Genomic DNA, 23304 nt, shown 5'->3' with positions numbered 1-23304 from the left:
CCCGCATTAGCAAGGTAGCATTAAGAACAGAGGACTGGGCCTTTGAGGGAATATCCTCACCTGGCCCCCTTCTCTGTTCCTTCTTTTGGAAAATTTAAAAAAAAAAAGAAAAAAAAAAAAAAACGAGAGGGGAGGATTTCCAGCCCCCCGCTCCCTCCCCTTTTAGTCGCCTTCTACGACACGCAGGGAATACGTGGGAAGTATTCTTTCTCCCCTATCCCCAGGGATAATGCTTTTATCATAACAGTAATCACATTTTCTGCAATGCTTTTAATTCTTTATAACCTTGTTCTTCGAATATAATCCTATTCAAGATACACTGCTCTTCAACAATCAGGTTCTTTAGATGTATAAAACCATATAATATGAATGCTCATTCAAGCTGAAATACTTTTCTCACTAATGAACACTAGCAATAATTTGAAAGAAAAAAGAAACTGGATAGATATATGGAAAACATATTTAGTTTTAAATACAATAAACACCATATTCACAGAAATTTACCTGTTTTGTGGCATGCTGCTACTGGAAAGAACAGTGCATGCTAAAGATACAGCATGCTGCACAGCTTAAGTTAATCAATAAAACTTTAATGCAAAGTTCTACTGCATCTGGATTTCTTTCTTTCTTGGTCTGTAGAAATGTTACTTTTATTCTTTTCTGATGTAACAATGGTTGAAGCAATACATTGTACATAATCTTTCTCTTATCAAAACTTAGTCATGGTAATCTCAAGATGAGCATCATGTACACAGCCAGAATATCTCACTCCCTTAATGTCACTGAACTTATGTTTATAGGTGTGAGGAAAATATCAACATTCTGAGTAATAAAGTTCAGTTTATTGCAAAAATAGCTAAATACAAGGCACATGTTATACATACTGTACATATCATTCAGCCTTTTCTCTTCAACAGCAAAACGAAAATAAAGATTTCTGTCAGTAGATATATTACTTTTGGTAAGAGCATTTCTAAACAATACAAGTAAGAAATCTCAGACTCAGACTCAGGCTCTTTTAAAAGTCACTCTTATGAATCAATGTGGGAGAATGGTAGATGCATCATAAGTTTGAGTATCCCTGACTGCTTTATCACCTGTAGTAACCATGAGATTCAAAACTCAATGGAAGAACAGACCTATGACTTTTAATATCATGGAGTAGTCTGTCATAATTGGTGGAATGAGCAAGTTAAATTACATGCGAGAAAGATAAGGGTATTGCATTGACAGTATCTGCAGGGAAGGATAAAGAGTAACTATGAGTACAAGCTGCAGGATGTCAAGAAAAAGGCATGAGGTGAAAAATAAAGCAAATGAGAGATGGAAGAGAAACAGTAAACTTCAGAGAGAATATGGAAATGTTCTGGAAAGTGCATCTTGTGTGAACAACTTGGCAAACAGAAGTGACAGTTAGGAGGCCAGATGAGAAAATGGTAATCGTAACAAAACAAATGCGAGATGGAAACCAAGTAAGAATTTCGAAGGATTTTTTTGTGGGGAAAAAGGCTTGTGGAATGAGTTATGATGAGTAGCACACTGACAATAAGATATACTGAAAGCCTTACACTAGATGAGATATCATATGGTTAAGCGTTGGGTGTGAATGGGATTATGGCCGAGTTTCTCTGGAAAGCAGATGATGATGAAGATGATTAAGTCATGCTATTTGAAATCTGTATTGCTCTAGGTGAGGAGGCTTAGAAATGGTAAAGTGTATTTATAATGCACTTTTATAAAGGCCATGGAAACAAAGGTGAATATCTCTATTACAGAAAAGTAATTCTGTTCAGTACACAAGGTAAGGTGTAAGGGAAAGTGGTGGAGGAAAGGGTTTTGTTGATCAAAGGCCAAGTGACTGGGGTGGAATATCATTGCTCCAAAAGAGGAAGAGTTATGTGGACTAGGTGCTACTTCAAAGAATATTTGCAATAGATAATTGGAGATGTAGAATGCCTTCTAAGTCACATTCATGTATCTAGAGAAATCATATAACAGAGGTGCCTTGAGGAATGGTCTATCATCTGTATAGGGTTGTGAGGATCTTGAAGAAAAAGGTATGTCTGCACTATACTGGAGGTGAAGGTGTGTGGAGGGTAAATCAGTGGTTGTTTGCAGATGATATGGCTCTAACGGCTGACTCCAAGAGAAACTCCACAGCTGGTGGCAGTGTTTGGTAGATCAGGGTAAAGAGGAAAAGTCAGTCAATGTGAGCAAAGGTAAAGGTTTGAAGTTCAAAAAGGGAAGGCAGGTAAAAACAGCTTGAATAAGAGTTTAAATGAGTATGACTGAGGGACAAGGAGTGCCTTGGTATCAAGATGTGAACATAGCAGCACAGAGGGAACAATAGAGGCTAAAGTGAGCCAATGGGAGGATTGAGGGGATTAAGTGTATTAGCGCTAAATGTATTAACACTTTTGGTGTATCGTACACCACCACTGTTACGAATATCAATCTAACAGAATATCAGTCTACATATGAACTTCCCACCACAAGTGAATTCTGTGTGCACAGTAGGTTTCTGTTGGCTGGCCATACATGGCAGCCCAAACTGAGGAGGCTACTTGAGCAGCCTAGAGGTCTTGGTAATCATCAAGTAAATATGGTAAGCAGTTGTGTGCCTTTTCTAAAGACTCGTTGAGTCTCTGGTGAGTACCCGACCTACAGTGCTTGCTGCTGTGCCCTTGACCCACTCACGTCACCATTACTTATGGTTGGCCAATCTGGTAGGTATTTTTCCTAAATTCAAACTAGGTGTGGTTGTGTTAATTCCAGAGAAGAGTTTTATTTTTTGAGAGTAAAAAATGGACAAACAGGATACTAAAGCTTGAAGCAGAGAGATAGCAAGGGGTAGTAACTACCTAACTATATGTGTATGTCTATCTTTTGTAACTCCGTAGTTTCCAGTACTAGTGAGGTAGAGCCAGAAACAGATAAAGACCAACCGCATTCACATTTGCTCACACCCATTCTCAAGCTGTCACGTACAAAGCACCGAAACCATAGCCCCCTATCCATAAAAAAGGCTCCACAGACTTTTCTATAATTTCCCTTGGCCACTTCACATGCCCTGATGGAATCATTTGCCAGCAAATCACTCCCTATATACCACATTGTTCTGATTTACTCAATTCATGCCCATCTTCCACCTTCCTGAATGTCCAGGCCCTGACCACTCAAAACATTTTCATTCCATCCTTCAATCTCCAGTTTGGTCTCCCCCTTCTCCTCTTCTCCTATACTTCTGAAACATATACACTCTTTGGCAAACTTACCCCTCTCATTCTCTCCATATCTTCAAACCATCTTAGCACACATTTTTCACCTGTCTCAAAAACACTCTTATCACCACTACTCTCTCTTACCCCCTTATCACTTACTTGATCAAACTATTTCATACCACATATTATCCTTCAACAATTCACTTTTAATACCTCTAAATTCCCCTGCACATCCTTATCTATAACCCATGACTTGCAAACATACATCATTACTAGGACTAATATATCTTCAAACATACCCATCTTAGCCTTCCCAGATAATGACCTCTCGATGCTTACATTGCCATGATTCAATTCGCTCTCATGTCACAGTCTTGGGTATCTAAAACAACCAACTTCTAAAGCTTCTCCATACGAACTCACACCCAACTAAACTGTTTCTCTGCCCTACAAAACCTAATAACCTTACTTTTATTTTCATTCTCTCTAAAATTCCTCTTTCTCACACTCTTTCAAACTCAGTCACCAACTTCTGCAGTTTCTCACAGAAATCTGCCCTTGTACTGTGGTATCAACAACTGACTTACTTCCCAAGTTCATTCATCCCCTACAGATGGCATACTCACCTTACATCTAATACTACACCACCCATAAATAAATCAAACAGCCATGGTGACACAGCCCATAAATAAATCAAACAGCCAGGGTGAAATTCTATCATTAACTAAATCATTATGAGAGAATAAACAAAAACTTAAAATGTATGAAAAGATGTCCCTAACACACCTAGCTATCCAGGTCAACCCTGCCATATATCCCTCCTTAACCACTCTCCCTCTTACAGTTACTGCCGATCAAATAAGCGTGTTGTCTAGTTTTGTAGAATCCGGAAGGTACTTCTGTTGTGATGTTAAGATTTAAATAACTCAATTAAGTATTGGCACCTGGTGAAGTGGATTGTCTTCACATACCATGAAATGCCACATGTACAGAAAAATTGCTTGTTAAAATTATATGAACTCCTAATCAAGTGTGATTTCACCTTTCTAAATTTCATCACAGACTAGTGTGATCATATTTACATTCTTTTTTTCATTATACTTAATCACCGTCTCCCGTGTTAGTGAGGTAGTGCAAGGAAACAGATGAAAGAATGGCCCAACCCACCCACATACACATGTATATACATCAACACCCACACACACACATATACCTAACTATACATTTCAATATATACATACACAAACATGCACATATATACACATGAACATATTCATACTTGCTGCCTTTATCCATTCCCGTTGCCACCTCACCACACATGAAATGACAACCCCCAGTGAGGTAGCACTAGGAAAAGACAAAAATGGCCACATTCGTTCACACTCGGTCTCTAGCTGTCATGTGTAATGCACCAAAACCACAGCTCCCTTTCCACATCCAGGCCCTACAAAACTTTCCAAGGTTTACATCAGATGCTTCACATGTCCTGGTTCAATCCATTGACAGCATGTTGACCCTGGTATACCACACCATTCCAATTCACTCTATTCCTTGCACTCTTTTCATCCTCCTGTATGTTCAAGCCCCAATCGCTCAAAATCTTTTTCACTCCATCCTTGCACCTCAAATTTGGTCTCCCGTTTCTCCTCGTTCCTTCTATCTCTGACATATATATCCTCTATCCTCTTTGTCAATCTTTCCTCATTCATTATCTCCATGTGAATATACTATTTCAGCACACCCTCTTCTGCTCTCTCAACCACACTCTTTGCATTACCACACATCTCTCTTACCCTTTCATTACTTACTCGATCAAACCACCTCACACCACATATAGTCCTCAAACATATCATTTCCAACAAATCCACCTTCCTCCGCACCGCACAACCCGATCTATAGCCCATGCCTCGCAACCATGTAACATTGTTGGAACCACTGTTCCTTCAAACATACCCAATTTTGCTCATCGAGATAATGTTCTCGCCTTCCATAAATTCTCCAACCTTACCAGAACCTTCGCCCCCTCCCCCACCCTGTGAATCACTTCTGCTTCAATGGTTCCATCCGCTGCTAAATCCACTCCCAAATATCTAAAACACTTCCTCCAGTTTTTCTCCATTCAAACTTACTTCCCAATCAACTTGCCCCTCAACATACATATCTACACATACATATATTTTTTTATCATACTTTGTCGCTGTCTCTCGCATTAGCGAGGTAGTGCAAGGAAACAGACAAAAGAATGACCCAACCCACCCACATACACATGTACATACATACACGTCCACACACACACATATACATACCTATACATTTCAACATATACATATATATGCATACAGAGACATATACATATATACACATGTACATAATTCATACTTGCTGCATTTATTCATTCCCATTGCCACCCCTCCACACATGATATGGCAACCCCCCCCCCCCCCAAATGTGCGCGAGGTAGCGCTAGGAAAAGACAACTAAGGCCACATTCGTTGACACTCAGTCTCTACCCGTCATGTACAATGCACCGAAACCACTGCTCCCTTTCCATATCCAGGCCCCACAAAACTTTCCATGGTTTACCCAAGACGCTTCATATGCCCTGGTTCAATCAATTGACAGCACGTCGATCCCGGTATACCACATCGTTCCAGTTCACTGGTCGAGGGTCAAATCAATTGGGAGGTAAGTTTGAAGGGAGAAAAACTGGAGGAAGTGAAGTGTTTTAAATATCTAGGAGTGGATTTGGCAGTGGATGGAACCATGGAAGCAGAAGTGAATCATAGGGTGGGGGAGGGGGCGAAAATTCTGGGAGCCTTGAAGAATGTGTGGAAGTCGAGAACATTATCTCGGAAAGCAAAAATGGGTATGTTTGAAGGAATAGTGGTTCCAACAATGTTATATGGTTGCGAGGCGTGGGCTATGGATAGAGTTGTGCGCATGAGGGTGGATGTGCTGGAAAAGAGATATTTGAGGACAATATGTGGTGTGAGGTGGTTTGATCGAGTAAGTAATAATAGGGTAAGAGAGATGTGTGGTAATAAAAAGAGTGTGGCTGCGAGAGCAGAAGAGGGTGTTTTGAAATGGTTTGGTCACATGGAGAGAATGAGTGAGGAAAGATTGACCAAGAGGATATATGTGTCAGAGGTGGAAGGTATGAGAAGAAGTGGGAGACCAAATTGGAGGTGGAAAGATGGAGTGAAAAAGATTTTGAGTGAACGGGGTCTGGACATGCAGGAGGGTGAAAGGCGTGCAAGGAATGGAGTGAATTGGAACAATGTGGTATACCGGGGTCGACGTGCTGTCAATGGATTGAACCAGGGCATGTGAAGTGTCTGGAGTAAACCATGGGAAGTTTTGTGGGGCCTGGATGTGGAAAGGAAGCTGTGGTTTCGGGCATTATTGCGTGACAGCTGGAGACTGAGTGTGAACGAATGGGGCCTTTGTTGTCTTTTCCTAGTGCTACCTCGCACACATGAGGGGGGAGGGGGAAGGTATTCCATGTGTGGCGAGGTGGTGATGGGAGTGAATGGGGGCAGACAGTGTGAATTGTGTGAATGGGTATATATGTATGTGTCCGTGTACGTATATATATGTGTACATTGAGATGTATAGGTATGTATATTTGCGTGTGTGGACGTGTGTGTGTGTATACATTGTGTATGGGGGTGGGTTGGGCCATTTCTTTCGTCTGTTTCCTTGCGCTACCTCGCAAACGCGGGAGACAGCGACAAAGCAAAATGAATAAAATATATATATATATATATATATATATATATATATATATATATATATATATATATATATATATATATATTTTTTTTTGCTTTGTCGCTGTCTCCCGCGTTTGCGAGGTAGTGCAAGGAAACAGATGAAAGAAATGGCCCAACCCACCCCCATACACAATGTATACACACACACACGTCCACACACGCAAATATACATACCTACACAGCTTTCCATGGTTTACCCCAGACGCTTCACATGCCCTCATTCAATCCACTGAGAGCACGTCAACCCCGGTATACCACATCGATCCAATTCACTCTATTCCTTGCCCTCCTTTCACCCTCCTGCATGTTCAGGCCCCAATCACACAAAATCTTTTTCACTCCATCTTTCCACCTCCAATTTGGTCTCCCACTTCTCCTCGTTCCCTCCACCTCCGACACATATATCCTCTTGGTCAATCTTTCCTCACTCATTCTCTCCATGTGCCCAAACCATTTCAAAACACCCTCTTCTGCTCTCTCAACCACGCTCTTTTTATTTCCACACATCTCTCTTACCCTTACGTTACTTACTCGATCAAACCACCTCACACCACACATTGTCCTCAAACATCTCATTTCCAGCACATCCATCCTCCTGCGCACAACTCTATCCATAGCCCCCGCCTCGCAACCATACAACATTGTTAGAACCACTATTCCTTCAAACATACCCATTTTTGCTTTCCGAGATAATGTTCTCGGCTTCCGCACATTCTTCAAGGCTCCCAGCATTTTTGCCCCCTCCCCCACCCTATGATCCACTTCCGCTTCCATGGTTCCATCCGCTGCCAGATCCACTCCCAGATATCTAAAACACTTTACTTCCTCCAGTTTTTTCTCCATTCAAACTTACCTCCCAATTGACTTGATCCTCAACCCTACTGTACCTAATAACCTTGCTCTTATTCACATTTACTCTTAACTTTCTTCTTTCACACGCTTTACCAAACTCAGTCACCAGCTTCTGCAGTTTCTCACATGAATCAGCCACCAGCGCTGTATCATCAGCAAACAACAACTGACTCACTTCCCAAGCTCTCTCATCCACAACAGACTTCATATTTGCCCCTCTTTCCAAAACTCTTGCATTCACCTCCCTAACAACCCCATCCATAAACAAATTAAACAACCATGGAGACATCACACACCCCTGCCGCAAACCTACATTCACTGAGAACCAATCACTTTCCTCTCTTCCTACACGTACACATGCCTTACATCCTCGATAAAAACTTTTCACTGCTTCTAACAACTTACCTCCCACACCATATATTCTTAATACCTTCCACAGAGCATCTCTATCAACTCTATCATATGCCTTCTCCAGATCCATAAATGCTACATACAAATCCATTTGCTTTTCTAAGTATTTCTCACATACATTCTTCAAAGCAAACACCTGATCCACACATCCTCTACCACTTCTGAAACCACAGTGCTCTTCCCCAATATATATATATATATATATATATATATATATATATATATATATATATATATATATATATATATATGTGTGTGTGTGTGTGTGGTGTGAGGTGGTTTGATCGAGTAAGTAATGAAAAGGTAGGAGAGATGTGTGGAAATATAACGAGTGTGGTTGACAGAGCAGAAGACAGTGTTATGAAATGGTTTGGTCACATGGAGAGAATGAGTGAGGAAAGATTGATAAAGAGGATATACGTGTCAGAGGTGGAAGGAAAGAGAAGGAGACCAAATTGGAGGTGGAAAGATGGAGTGAAAAAGATTTTGAGTGTCAGGGCCTGAACATGCAGGAGGGTGAAAGGCATGCAAGGAATAGAATGAATTGGAATGATGTGGTATACCGAGGTCGACGTGCTGTCAATGGATTGCACCAGGGCATGTGAAGCGTCTGGGGTAAACCATGGATAGTTTTGTGGGCCTGGATGTGGAAAGGGAGCTGTGGTTTCGGTGCATTATACATGACAGCTAGAGACTTAGTGTGAATAAATGTGGCCTTTGTTGTCTTTTCCTAGTGCTACCTCGCGCACATGAGGGGGAGGGGGTTGTCATTTCATGCGTGAATGGGTGGCGACGTGAATAAATAAGGGCAGACAGTATGAATTAAACACATGTGTATATATGTATATGTCTGTGTGTGTATATACATGTGTATGTGGGTGGGTTGGGCCATTCTTTCATCTGTTTCCTTGCGCTACCTCGCTAATGTGGGAGACCGCGCCAAGTATAATAAATAAGTAAATAAATATATCTGTTTTGGCTCTGAGTGAAACGAAGCTCAAGGGGAAAGAGGAAGAGTGCTTTGGGAATATCTTAGGAGTAAAGTTAGGGGTTGGTGAGAGGACAAAAGCAAAGGAAGGAGTAGCACTACTCCTGAAGCAGGAGTTGTAGGAGAATGTGATAGAGTGTAAGAAAGTAATCTCTAGATTGATATGGGTAAAACTGAAAAAGGATGGAGAGAGACAGGTGATTATTGGTGCCTATGCACCTGGTCATGAGAAGAGAGATCATGATAGGCAAGTGTTTTGGGAGCAGATGAGTGAGTGTGTTAGTAGCTTTGATGCACAAGACCAGGTTATAGTGTTGGGTGATTTGAATGCAAAGATGAGTAATGTGGCAGTTGAGGGCATAATTGGTGTACATGAGGTGTTCAGTGTTGTAAATGGAAATGGTGAAGAGTTTGTAAATTTGTGTGCTGAAAAAGGAATGGTGATTGGTAAAACCTGGTATAAGAAGCAAGATATACATAAGAATACGTATGTAAGTATGAGAGATGGCCAGAGAGACTTTTGGATGTTAATGTGCTGAGAGGGGCAATTGGAAGGATGTCTGGTCATTATCTTGTGGAGGTGAAGGTGAAGATTTGTAGAGGTTTTCAGAAAAGAAGAGAGAATGTTGGGGTGAAGAGAGTGGTCAGAGCAAGTGAGCTTGGAAAGGAGACTTGTGTGAGGAAGTATCAGGAGAGATTGAGTGCAGAATGGAAAAAGGTGAGAGCAAATGATGTAAGGAGAGTGGGGGAGGAATGGGATGTATGTAGGGAAGCAGTGATGGCATGCACAAAAGATGCCTGTGGCATGAGAAAGGTGGGAGGAGGGCAGATTAGGAAGGGTAGTGAGTGGTGGGATGAAGAAGCAAGATTGTTTGTGAAAGAGAAGAGAGAGGCATTTGGACTATTTTTGCCGGGAAGTAGTGCGAATGAATGGGAGATGTATAAAAGAAAGTGGCAGAGGGTCAAGAGAAAGGTGTAAGAGGTGAAAAAGAGGGCAAATGAGAGTTGGGGTGAGAGAGTTTCATTAAATTTTAGGAAAAATAAAAAGATGTTTTGGAAGGAGGTAAATAAAATCTGTAAGACAAGAGAACAAATGGGAACATCAGTGAAGGGGCAAATGGAGAGGTAATAACAAGCAGTGGTGAAATGAGAAGGAGATGAAGTGACTATTTTGAAGGTTTGTTGAATGTGTTTGGTGATAGAGTGGCAGATATAGGGTGTTTTGGTCGAGGTGGTGTGTGAAGTGAGAGGGTAAGGGAGAGTGGTTTGGTAAACAGAGAAGAGGTAGTGAAAGCTTTGTGGAAGATGAAAGCCTGCAAGGTGGCGGGTATGGATGGTATTGCAGTGGAATTTATTACAAAGGGAGTGACTGTTCTTGTTGACTGGTTGGTAAGGATATTCAATATATGTATGGTTCATGGTGAAGTACCTGAGGACTGATGGAATGCATGCATAGTGCCATTGTACAAAGGCAAAGGGGATAAAGGCGAGTGTTCAAATTACAGAGGTATAAGTATTTTGAGTATTCCTGGGAAATTATCCGGGAGGGTATTGATTAAGTGGGTAAAGGCATGTACAGAGCACCAGATTGGGGAAGAGCAGCGTGGTTTCATTAGTGGTAGAGGATGTGTGGATCAGGTGTTTGCTTTGAAAAATTTATGAGAAATACTTAGAAAAACAGATGGACTTGTATGTATCATTTTTGGATCTGGAGAAGGCATATGATAAGAGTTGATAGAGATGCTTTGTGGAAGGTACTAAGAGTATATGGTGTGGGAGGCAAGTTGCTTGAAGTAGTGACAAGTTTTTATCAAGGCTGTAAGGCATATGTACGAGCAGGATGAGAAGAAAGCAATTGGTTCACAAAGAATGTCGGTTTGCGGCAGGGGTGTGTGATGTTGCCATGGTTGTTTAATTTGTTTATGGATGGGGGTTGTTAGGGAGGTGAATGCAAGAGTTTTGGAGAGAGGGGCAAATATGCAGTCCGCTGTGGACGAGAGGGCTTGGGAAGTGAGTCAGTTGTTGTTCGCTGATGATACAGCACTGGCGGCTGATTTGGGTGAGAAACTGAAGAAGTTGGTGACTGAGTTTGGTAAAGTGTGTGAAAGAAGAAAGCTGAGAGTAAATGTGAATAAGAGCAAGGTTATTAGGATCAGTAGGGTTGAAGAACAAATTAATTGGGACGTAAGTTTGAATGAAGAAAAACTGGAGGAAGTGAAGCGTTTTAGGTATCTAGGAGTGGATTTAGCAGTGGACGGAACCATGGAAGTGGAAGCGAGTCACAGGGTGGGGGAGGGGTCGAAAGTACTGGTAGCGTTGAAAAATGTGTGGAAGGTGAGAACGTTATCTTGAAGAGCAAAAATGGGTATGTTTGAAGGAATAGTGGTTCCAACAATGTTACATGGTTGTGAGGCGTGGGCTACAGATAGGATTATGCAGAGGAGGGTGGATGTGTTGGAAATGAGATGTTTGAGGACAATATGCGATGTGAAGTGGTTTGATCGAGTAAGTAATGAAAGGGTAATACAGATGAGTGGTAATAAAAAGTGTGTGGTTGAGAGAGCAGAAGAGGGTGTATTGAAATGGCTTGGCCACATGGAGAGAATGAGTGAGGAAAGATTGACAAAGAGAATATGTGTCAGAGGTGGAGGGACCGAGGAGAAGTGGGAGACCAGATTGGAGGTGGAAGGATGGAGTGAAAAAGATTTTGAGCAGTCGGGGCCTGAACATACAGGAGGGTGAAAGGCATGCAAGGAACAGAGTGAGTTGGAACGATGTAGCATACCGGAGTCATGTGCTGTCAATGGATTAAACCAGGGTATGTGAAGCGTCTGGGGTAAACCATGGAAAGTTTTGTGGGGCCTATGGATGTGGAAAGGGAGCTGTGGTTTCAGTGCATTATACATAACAGCTAGGGACCAAGTGTGAACGAATGTGGCCTTTGTTGTCTTTTCCTGGCGCTTGCTCACACACGCACAGGGGGAGAGGGGTGCCATTTCATGTGTGGAAGGATGGCAACAGGAATGGAAGGGGACAACAAGTAGGAGTGTGTACATGTGTATATATGTATATGTTTCTGTATGTATATGTATGTATATGTTGAAATGTATAGGTATGTATATGTGCGTGTGTGGGCGTTTATGTATACACATGTGCATGTGGGTGGGTTAGGCCATTCCTTGGTCTGTTTCCTTGCACTACCTTGCAATAAATAAATATAAATAAATATATTCATTTATTCATTATAATTTGTCTCCTTACCAACCAATCAACAAGTCACCTCTTTTCTTAATAAATTCAACTGCAACACCATCCAAACCTGCTGCCTTGCTGGACTACATCTTCTACAAGGCTTTCACCATCTCTTCTCTCTTCATCAAACTACTCTGCCCAACTCTGTCACTTCGCACACCATCCTGACCAAAACATCCTACATTCTATCACCAAACATATTCAACAAACCTTCAAAACACTCAATCCATCTCCTCCTCACTTCATCACTACCTGTTAACACTTCCCCCTTGACTGATGTTCCCACTTGTTCTCGTCTTATGTACGTTATTTTCCCCCTTCCAAAACATCTTTATATATTCCCTAAAGTTTCATGATACTCTCTCACCCCAACTCTCATTTGCCCTCGTTTTTAGCCCATGCACCTCCCTCTTGACCTCCTGCTATTTTCTCTTATATATCTCCCAGTCATCTGCATACCTTCCTTGCAAGTATCATCCAAACAACTCACCTTTTTCTTTCACCAACAACTTTACTTATTCATTCCACAACTCACTAGCCTTTCTAATCTACCCAACTCCCAACTCTCTCATGCCATATGCATCTCTTGCAAATGCCATTACTGTGTGTGTATTTCACCTTGTATGTCACATTGTCTCAAGTATCAATCTCTCCCTTACTTTACCACATAAAATCAACATTTTTGTATCTCTGTGATTTAAGTATTTACTTTCATTCCTCTAGCCTTCAAATCAGGGCACAACACATGCATTCTGCCAGTCCTCAGGCACCTACCCCATACATACATTACAAAGCCTGACCAACCAATCAAGCAATAAAAATGACCACCTTTCTTGAGATACTAAACTGCAAAACCATCCACTCCTGCTATTTTGCCATACTTCGTGTTATACAAGGTTTTCACCACCACCTTTCTTTTTACTATCTGCCATGACTCTTAACTCTGCACAGCACTCCATCCTAAACAAATCACATATGCTTCTGCATTATGTAACATGTTCAACAGTCTTTCAAAATACTTACTCCACCTCTATTTTACATTTTCTCTGTCTGCCACCACATCCTCGTCTATTTCCCATGCTTTTACTCTCATTTGTTCTCTTATTCTCCTCACTCTCTTCATCTCCCTGCAAAACATTTTTCTCATACTTCCTAAAGTTTGTCAACATTCTCTCACCCAGTCTCTCATTTTCCCTCTGTTTTAGCTCCTGAAACTTCCTTCTGTAGCAGCCTCTTGTATACATCCCAATCTTTCCCATTTTTCCCCTGAAGATGCCATCTACACATCTTTCACTAGCAATTAAATTCCCTCATTCCATCATTCATTGCGTTTTCTTATTCGCTCATGTCCCATCCTCTGCATACCACATACTTCACCTGCTCATGTAACCACTGCTTCCCTATGCACCACTCTTCTTTTTTCATTTACTCACTTTTTATTTAATACTGCATTGCACCTTTCAAAATCTCTTTACACAAGCCTCATTTCTATGGTCACACATTTTCACATCTTTCCCCATTTGTCACTTCTTTTCCTAACAGCACTACAAAGTTTCACACTTGCCACCATAATTAAATGATTAGATGCTCCAACACTGCCAGTCTCAGCATGTTCACATCCAGCTACCTCTCCTTTGCATGCCTGTCAATAAGCCCACTGATCCCTAACCCCACTCACCCATGTACACTTAGGTGTGCACCTTTTCTCACACCAATTACTCCAAATAACTCGTTCTTTTTAGAATATGACTCAATCTGTCAATCAATTAATTTTCCCAATTACACTATGAACTGCCCATCTTGATGACATTCCCTCAAAATCCAATAAGCACTAACTCTGAAAAAAAATATGCCAGCTGTTAAATATGGCAATAATTGCATAAGCAGCTCCAGGGTTAACACAGTCCCCCTGCTAAAGCTAAAACAACGCCAGAGTTATGCTTGTAAAAGCCAATCCATTACAGTTGGTATGGGAAATTCCTATACGTGTATGAAATAATATTACAGAGCAACTAAGGCATGCTAATAATGCAGAAAAGAAAATGAGTATATGAAAGAATAATCCTTACCTTTATTGTAATGATTCGTTCTAAGTTGAAGCTGTTTATGTCATTGATGCTAGAAACGGTAATTTTTGTGCTTGTATCATCCATAATTTTCTTGATAGTTGTTCCTCCTTTTCCAATGATGCGGCCAATAAGGTTGTTGTGAGCAAGAATCTTCAGGGGGACCTCTCTAGAAAACAAAAAAAATTACTTTGCAGTAACATATAAGAATTCTTCCCAGGGGCAGTCTAACAACAAAGAGTTAAGAGAAACAAACATCAAATAGCCACACCTTGCTCAACTACACATATGAAAACCTACTAAAGTGGAAGGACACATGTCCTCCATCACCTCAAATCAAAGCCACTGCATTACATGCCAGAACAGTTCTGTACTTCAGTAGTAAACAATCATGTGATGAATACAGTAGCATCAATAGTTAATCTTATCAAGACAGAATATCCGGAACTCCAGAGTAAATGCTGAATAAAAAATGCGTTATAAAACTCTCAAGCAAAGCAAAAAATGGTTTAACTGGTATATTCGAAATAAAAGAGTATTCACAGGGATGAATGGCACACCAGTAACAAAAATTCTCTGACAAAGAATAGCTTGCAGACTTGTATATTCAGCAGAAATGAGCCAGAAGCTGAATGACTTGAATGTGAAGCTACAACGAAAGGAGCAAATTAAACTCCACAAAATCAAGCTACACATTGGGGAATCACTACTGAAAAATGATGTACTAATCTAAATCTGCACCCATAGATACAACCAAATGTCAGAGTAGTTAAAGATTTTCAAGGAAGAATCAGTCATGACCTAAGGCACCTTAATGACACTGCCATTGACTGGGTGACAGCATGACCCCACCTGACCTAATAATCCTTGGAAGAATGTGCTTGGTGGCCTATCCTTCACATATGCACCTGCAGTACTAATCCCTCACACCTATACTTGATGTTGGCAGTAGCAGATCAAAAGCTACCTCTGTAATTATAGATGACCTGATCCTTTCCATGACAAGTGCTGCTCTTAAGGACTTAACCTTGAGTCCACCAGCATGAAGATAGGATAGAAGCTTGCGACATTCAGCTTCAACATCTCCGAATTCCTTTTGTGAATAGCTACCCTTCAAGACCTTACCTCACTGCCTCTTAAATACCTGTATATCACAGTAGCATCTCAGTTAGGCAGTTGGCTTACCACTAGATGATGACAACTGTACCGCTCCAGTACCTGAAGTCTTAGCAATGACTTCTGACCAAAGCTGCCCTTTGGCGTCTCCATCAGTATATGTCCCAGCAAAATTCCTGACGCTTCATCTTCCTGGCTGGTTTCATTCTGGTGCCTCATCTCAGACACCCTCCTTTGGCAGGACTCGCATGGGACATAGCCTCTGCCTATCATGAGCAGCAGCTGTAACAACAAGGGACCAACAGCCATGCCTGCAGCACTTCAGGAGCCTCTTGTAACCCAAGGACTATTCAATAGCTACCACACACTCCAGGAGCCTCCTGCTTCCCTATCTTGATTCAGCAGTCGCTGCACACTCCAGGAGCTGTAATACAGGCCACTTCTCCCAGGTGTTCCTGCTTCATCTGATGAGTACCATCACCAGCATCACAGGACCCTTGTCAAGCCTGTCTTGTATTTCTCAACCAGCCATAACTGACCACTCCTTTCCCCTTGTGATCCTGCACCTTTAGTATCTTATTGCCGCTCTGTTGTCTCACTTTGTACATCCCATCCAATAAAGCACTGCTGTTGTTCTTTAATGTGTTTCTGTGCCCCTCTCTCAGACATACCACTCCAATAAATCCTACCAAATCCCATAATCTAAGAAACATGAAACAACTATACATATCAGCATGTCCCTTTCATGTCAAAGCTAATTCAGTAATTGAATATACCATATGGATATATAACCATGAACACTATCTATCTATTTATATCTCTGACACCCATTCCCTCCAGGAACTCCTCCAAGGGGGAGTTACAGCAATTTAGTCTCCATATAATCAGTGAACTCCACTGCTGCTTCTTAGCCTTTAGTGTCTCATCCTTAACAGACCACTGGTAGAACTCCACTGCTGCTTCTTAGCCTTTAGTGTCTCATCCTTAACAGACCACTGGTAGAACTCCACTGCTGCTTCTTAGCCTTTAGCCAAAAGTTAGATGCTAATTTAGCAATGAGTATCACAAAATGAAACAATGATTTCAAAAGGAACAGTTGGAGGTAGGTAGTCACAGACCAGGAAGGAATATTAACAGTACCACCTGCCTCAGTATCTGGAGGTTTAGTGATAGCTACACAGTTAGCCAACACTTCAGTGGTCTTCAAGCAGCACTCCTCCGACCCAGGAAGCTGTCTTTTCTTTCTGCCTCATCCACATGTGGACTGCTGGCATTCTGTCCACAAATGAACTCTCTCTCCTTGTCACACATAACAAATGACACTTAGCTCACACAACTCATTCTTGGTAACTCAAGATTTTCCTTCGGTGAGTGCTATGTGCTAGCCTTGCCTTTTGGCTGAATAGCAGGAGCAATGGACAGATGTATTAGCTTAGAACAGTAGACAGGAGAATTAAATAGAATTAGTGGGTAGGAACACTCAGGTGTGAGCATTAGGTAAAAGTAGTAGGTTGGAACATTAGGCAGAAGTAATCAGCATGAACATTAGGCAAGAGCCTCTGGATACACTGCACTAGAGTTCCCTCTATTGGTTGCCTGTTAAGAGAGAGGCGCTAAAAGGTTAAGAAGTAGCACTAGAGTTCACCAGTTATGTAGACTCTTTTGCCATGGTCACCCCCTTGGGAGAGCTTCCAATGAAAACATACATCAGAGATACAGATAGACAGATTATCAATGGTAAGCAGATTTTCAAATTTCTATGTAGAGCACCAATTCTCTATCATGAACATCACTATGGTTTATATGCATTCTCTAGTATCCAGCAACTGAATTTACACAAGAGACCATAGGGCTTATGTTTGCAGTACAGAAATTTTCCCCCGTGTGAACTGAGGTTTGAAAATGTTGCAAATTCTTAGTTTAACCCTTTTGCAGCAACAATCCACTCAAGTCACCTAAACCTTTATTAGTGTTTAGTGTTCAAATCAACTTTACTCCACAGCAACCTAAAAAGCTTTCTTTCACTGTGATAATCAACAGCCTCCCCTTTTCTGAAAATGCAAGACAAATAACCTTTTCACTGCCATATAGGAGCAGCTTTCAGAGACATGAATGTAAAAAAGTTAGCTGACCTGTTGTACTTAGTCTCACTACCAAAAATCCAGCTGTTCTTACTAATTTCATTATGCCAAAACTATAATTCACCTATGAACACTTCATCATAATATGCACTATATATGTTTTTATATTATACTACATTACAAATAACTATAATAGATATACTGGGATATCCCTGGGGATAGGGGATTAAGAATACTTCCCATGCATTCCTCACGTGTCGTAGAAGGTGACTAAAGGGGATGGGAGCGGGGGGCCAGAAACCCTCCCCTCCTTGTATTTTAACTTTCTAAAAGGGGAAACAGAATAAGGAGTCACGCGAGGAGTGCTCATCCTCCTCGAAGGCTCAAATTGGGGTGTCTAAATGTGTGTGGATGTAACCAAGATGAGAAAAAAGGAGAGATAGGTAGTATGTTTGAGGAAAGGAACCTGGATGTTTTGGCTCTGAGTGAAACGAAGCTAAAGGGTTAAGGGGAAGAGTGGTTTGGGAATGTCTTGGGAGTAAAGTCAGGGGTTAGTGAAAGGACAAGAGCAAGAGAAGGAGTAGCACTACTCCTGAATCAGGAGTTGTGGGAGTATGTGATAGAATGTAAGAAAGTAAATTCTCGATTGATATGGGTAAAACTGAAAGTTGATGGAGAGAGATGGGTGATTATTGGTGCATATGCACCTGGGCATGAGAAGAAAGACCATGAGAGGCAAGTGTTTTGGGAGCAGCTGAATGAGTGTGTTAGTGGTTTTGATGCATGAGACCGGGTTATAGTGATGGGTGATTTGAATGCAAAGGTGAGTAATGTGGCAGTTGAGGGAATAATTGGTATACATGGGTGTTCAGTGTTGTAAATGGAAATGGTGAAGAGCTTGTAGATTTATGTGCTGAAAAAGGACTGGTGATTGGGAATACCTGGTTTAAAATGCGAGATATACATAAGTATACGTATGTAAGTAGGAGAGATGGCCAGAGAGCGTTATTAGATTACGTGTTAATTGATAAACGCACGAAAGAGAGACTTTTGGATGTTAATGTGCTGAGAGGTGCAACTGGAGGGATGTCTGATCATTATCTTGTGGAAGCAAAGGTGAAGATTTGTGGGGGTTTTCAGAAAAGAAGAATGTTGGGGTGAAGAGAGTGGTGAGAGTAAGTGAGCTTGGGAAGGAGACTTGTATGAGGAAGTACCAGGAGAGACTGAGTACAGAATGGAAAAAGGTAAGAACAAAGGAGGTAAGGGGAGTGGGGAAGGAATGGGATGTATTTAGGGAAGCAATGATGGCTTGCGCAAAAGATGCTTGTGGCATGAGAAGCGTGGGAGGTGGGTTGATTAGAAAAGGTAGTGAGTGGTGGGATGAAGAAGTAAGAATATAAGTGAAAGAGAAGAGAGAGGCATTTGAACGATTTTTGCAGGGAAAAAATGCAAATGAGTGGGAGAGGTATAAAAGAAAGAGGCAGGAGGTCAAGAGAAAGGTGCAAGAAGTAAAAAAGAGGGCAAATGAGAGTTGGGGTGAGAGAGTATCATTAAATTTCAGGGAGAATAAAAAGATGTTTTGGAAGGAGGTAAATAAAGTACGGAAGACAAGGGAGCAAATGGGAACTTCAGTGAAGGGGGCAAATGGGGAGGTGATAACAAGTAGTGGTGATGTGAGAAGGAGATGGAGTGAGTATTTTGAAGGTTTGATGAATGTGTTTGATGATAGAGTGGCAGATGTGGGGTGTCTTGGTCGAGGTGGTGTGCAAAGTGAGAGGGTTAGGGAAAATGATTTGGTAAATATAGAAGAGGTAGTAAAAGCTTTACGGAAGATGAAAGCCAGCAAAGCAGCAGGTTTGGATGGCATTGCAGTGGAATTTACTAAAAAAGGGGGTGATTGTATTGTTGACTGGTTGGTAAGGTTATTTAATGTATGTACGATTCATGGTGAGGTGCCCGAGGATTGGCGGAATGCTTGCATAGTGCCACAATACAAAGGCAAAGGGGATAAGAGTGAGCGCTCAAATTACAGAGGTATAAGTTTGTTGAGTATTCCTGGTAAATTATATGGGAGGGTATTGATTGAGAGGGTGAAGGCATGTACAGAGCGTCAGATTGGGGAAGAGCAGTGTGGTTTCAGATGTGGTAGAGGATGTGTGGATCAGGTGTTTGCTTTGAAGAATGTATGCGAGAAATACTTAGAAAAGCAAATGGATTTGTATGTAGCATTTATGGATCTGGAGAAGGCATATGATAGAGTTGATAGAGATGCTCTGTGGAAGGTATTAAGAATATATGGTGTGGGAGGCAAGTTGTTAGAAGCAATGAAAAGTTTTTATCGAGGATGTAAGGCATGTGTTCATGTAGGAAGAGAGGAAAGTGACTGGTTCTCAGTGAATGTAGGTTTGCGGCAGGGGTGTGTGATGTCTCCATGGTTGTTTAATTTGTTTATGGATGGGGTTGTTAGGGAGGTGAATGCAAGAGTTTTGGAAAGAGGGGCAAGTATGCAGTCTGTTGTGGATGAGAGAGCTTGGGAAGTGAGTCAGTTGTTGTTCGCTGATGATACAGTGCTGGTGGCTGATTCATGTAAGAAACTGCACAAGCTGGTGACTGAGTTTGGTAAAGTGTATGAAAGAAGAAAGTTAAGAGTAAATGTGAATAAGAGCAAGGTTATAAGGTACAGTAGGGTTGAGGGTCAAGTCAATTGGGGGGTAAGTTTGAATGGAGAAAAGCTGGAGGAAGTGAAGTGTTTTAGATATCTGGGAGTGGATCTGGCAGCTGATGGAACCATGGAAGCGGAAGTGAATCATAGGGTGGGGGAGGGGGCGAAAATTCTGGGAGCCTTGAAGAATGTTTGGAAGTCGAGAACATTATCTCGGAAAGCAAAAATGGGTATGTTTGAAGGAATAGTGGTTCCAACAATGTTGTATGGTTGCGAGGCGTGGGCTATGGACAGAGTTATGCGCAGGAGGGTGGATGTGCTCGAAATGAGATGTTTGGTAAGAGGTGGTTTGATCGAGTAAGTAATGTAAGGGTGAGAGAGATGTGTGGAAATAAAAAGAGTGTGGTTGAGAGAGCAAAAGAGGGTGTTTTGAAATGGTTTGGTCACATGGAGGAATGAGTGGGGAAAGATTGACCAAGAGGATATATGTGTCAGAGGTGGAGGGAACGAGGAGAAGTGGGAGACCAAATTGGAGGTGGAAAGATGGAGTGAAAAAGATTTTGAATGATTGGGGCCTGAACATGCAGGAGGGTGAAAGGTGTACAAGGAATAGAGTGAATTGGAATGATGTGGTATACCGGGGTCAATGTGCTGTCAATGGATTGAACCAGGGCATGTGAAGCGTCTGGGGTAAACCATGCAAAGTGTGTGGGGCCTGGATGTGGAAAGGGAGCTGTGGTTTCGGTGCATTATTACATGACAGCTAGAGACTGAGTGTGAACGAATGGGGCCTTTGGTGTTTTTCCTAGCACTAACTCGCACACATGAGGGGGAAGGGGGTTGTTATTCCATGTGTGGTGAGGTGGTGATGGGAACAAATAAAGGCAGACAGTATGAATTATGTACATGTGTATATATGTATATGTCTGTGTGTGTATATATATGTGTACATTGAGATGTATAGGTATGTATATTGTGCATGGGTGGACATGTATGTATATACATGTGTACGTGGGCGGGTTGGGCCATTCTTTCGTCTGTTTCCTTGCGCTACCTCGCTAATGCGGGAGACAGCAACAAAGCAAAATAAATAAATAAATATAAGATATACTGGGATTTTTCAGGATGATTACTGGCCTAATTCCCAATCAAAAATAGGCCAGTGTCTTCCCATACTCGAAACAAAATCTCAAATGGATACTGTGGCATAAAACAAATTTCAACTATTGCATGCATGATAATCAAGAGTGGACTGAAACACGTGACTGATGGTCAAAAAGATTTTTATGGCACAATAAACACAAAATAAAAGTATTACCATTTACAACATACAAAACATTTGGAAATTCCTAATTTTTCCTACTGTCCATCCTGAGGCCTTTTCCCTAAATACCCTGCTAGATAATGAAGACTTTTAATAAAAGAAGTTCCTGTTGCTCACTTTAGATTTGTTTTGCTTTATCCCTTTAAATTTGTTCTCTTCCTGTCCAGTTAACTGACATCATTATTGAAAAGAGGAAAAGCCAGATACGTGAATTTCTCTCTGAATGTGCAATTTTTCATTAAAATAGACATCCTAGTATTACAACATTTCAAGGAGCTATGGCAAAACCTATATGATATCCTTTCATGCTTTTGGAAAACATTTGGATTCACAGTGCACTAACATCTTTCTTGCAATTTTAGAACCCTATCTTAAAAGTTTTTACATGCTTTTTTAAAAATATAAATTTTCATTGTTTAATAGTTTAAAAAAACTTAAGTTGGAGAAGTAATAAAAAAAAAAGCAAATTAAGATTTACTTTTTCATGGAGAATTAACAACTTTAGATCTATGTTCCTGAAATCTAATGATGCAGCAAAAGGGTTGAGCACAAATGTGGGTCATTCTAATTACTGGTATGATTAGATTTCTATTCGAAAAATAATTGCCTATTTCATATATATATATCAAATGAAAATGCAATACAATTCATCAGTCATTACAAAAACTGAGCATCTATACGTTCAGATTATCATTACTGTTCACCTTACTATGTTTGTTAAAATCTTACCTTCTGAAGCCATTGTTTTTCAAGCATCTGATATGCCATAGTATACACAAGGTATTCAAAACATGGACAAATTGAACAGATTTCTGAATGAAAATGTTATGGTCCCATGTTACTGAATATCCAAGCATATGATAATCCTTTGCTAGTGTTTTCTGCTCTGCTTGCATAAGATGCAAGAGCCCGAAATTGATAACATCTATATAAGAAAAACCTGACACTGTACCCTTCTGCAGTGTTGCTCTAACTATTCTCAGATCATGCCCTATCTTTCTCTTTCATAAGAGGAATACTGCTTACAATGATAAGTGTAATAAAAGCTGTTTTGCTTACCCTTTATTTGTGTTATCTGCTTCCTCTTGCATGACCTCTAGTATTCGTTTACAAGCATTGGTGCAATTCTCGGGATTACCATAGATAGTGATGGCTTTCTCCAATGATCCAGCATTATCTTTTCTGTGAACATCTACTCTGGCACGTGTCTGTCAGGAATAATATACCTCAGTATTCTTGACTGCTGGATGAACATCAAAAATGACAAATCATAAACACACAACTTACAATAATGAATCATCAGCAAGTCACTCATATTGGGGCTATATCTAATATTCCCTCTTTTTCCATGCATGTATTAGCTGGCCAAAAATATATGAATATCTGATATATTCTAATCCACAGAGTTTTATTCACTGAAATTTTCAATGCATAATTTTATCATCCAATTCAATTGATGCTCAAACAAACTAAAGAAACTCCTTTCATCTCAAAATGGAAAAACAAAACCTGCAAGTATTTACACTCAAAATCATTAATAATCATATCAAGTTACAAC

General features: G+C 40.9%; 1 protein-coding gene across 7 annotated transcripts in view; it reads right to left on the bottom strand.

Annotated features, from left to right (window-relative positions):
* Imp (IGF-II mRNA-binding protein) overlaps positions 1–23304 on the bottom strand; it is a 729352-nt gene that overhangs the window by 79474 nt on the left and 626574 nt on the right. For all 7 annotated transcript variants that reach the window (XM_071671623.1, XM_071671628.1, XM_071671627.1 and 4 more), the window contains 2 exons: positions 22806–22954; positions 14567–14732 (listed from right to left, as the gene is read on the bottom strand). In XM_071671623.1, the coding sequence (XP_071527724.1) occupies positions 14567–14732; positions 22806–22954 (315 nt within the window). The remainder of the gene's footprint in view (positions 1–14566; positions 14733–22805; positions 22955–23304) is intronic.

Source organism: Panulirus ornatus, chromosome 16 (genome assembly GCF_036320965.1).
Source record: "Panulirus ornatus isolate Po-2019 chromosome 16, ASM3632096v1, whole genome shotgun sequence".
Classification (NCBI taxonomy): Eukaryota; Metazoa; Arthropoda; class Malacostraca; order Decapoda; family Palinuridae; genus Panulirus; species Panulirus ornatus.
The sequence above is the reverse complement of the archived record's forward strand: the minus strand, read 5'-3'. Positions and strand labels throughout refer to the sequence as shown.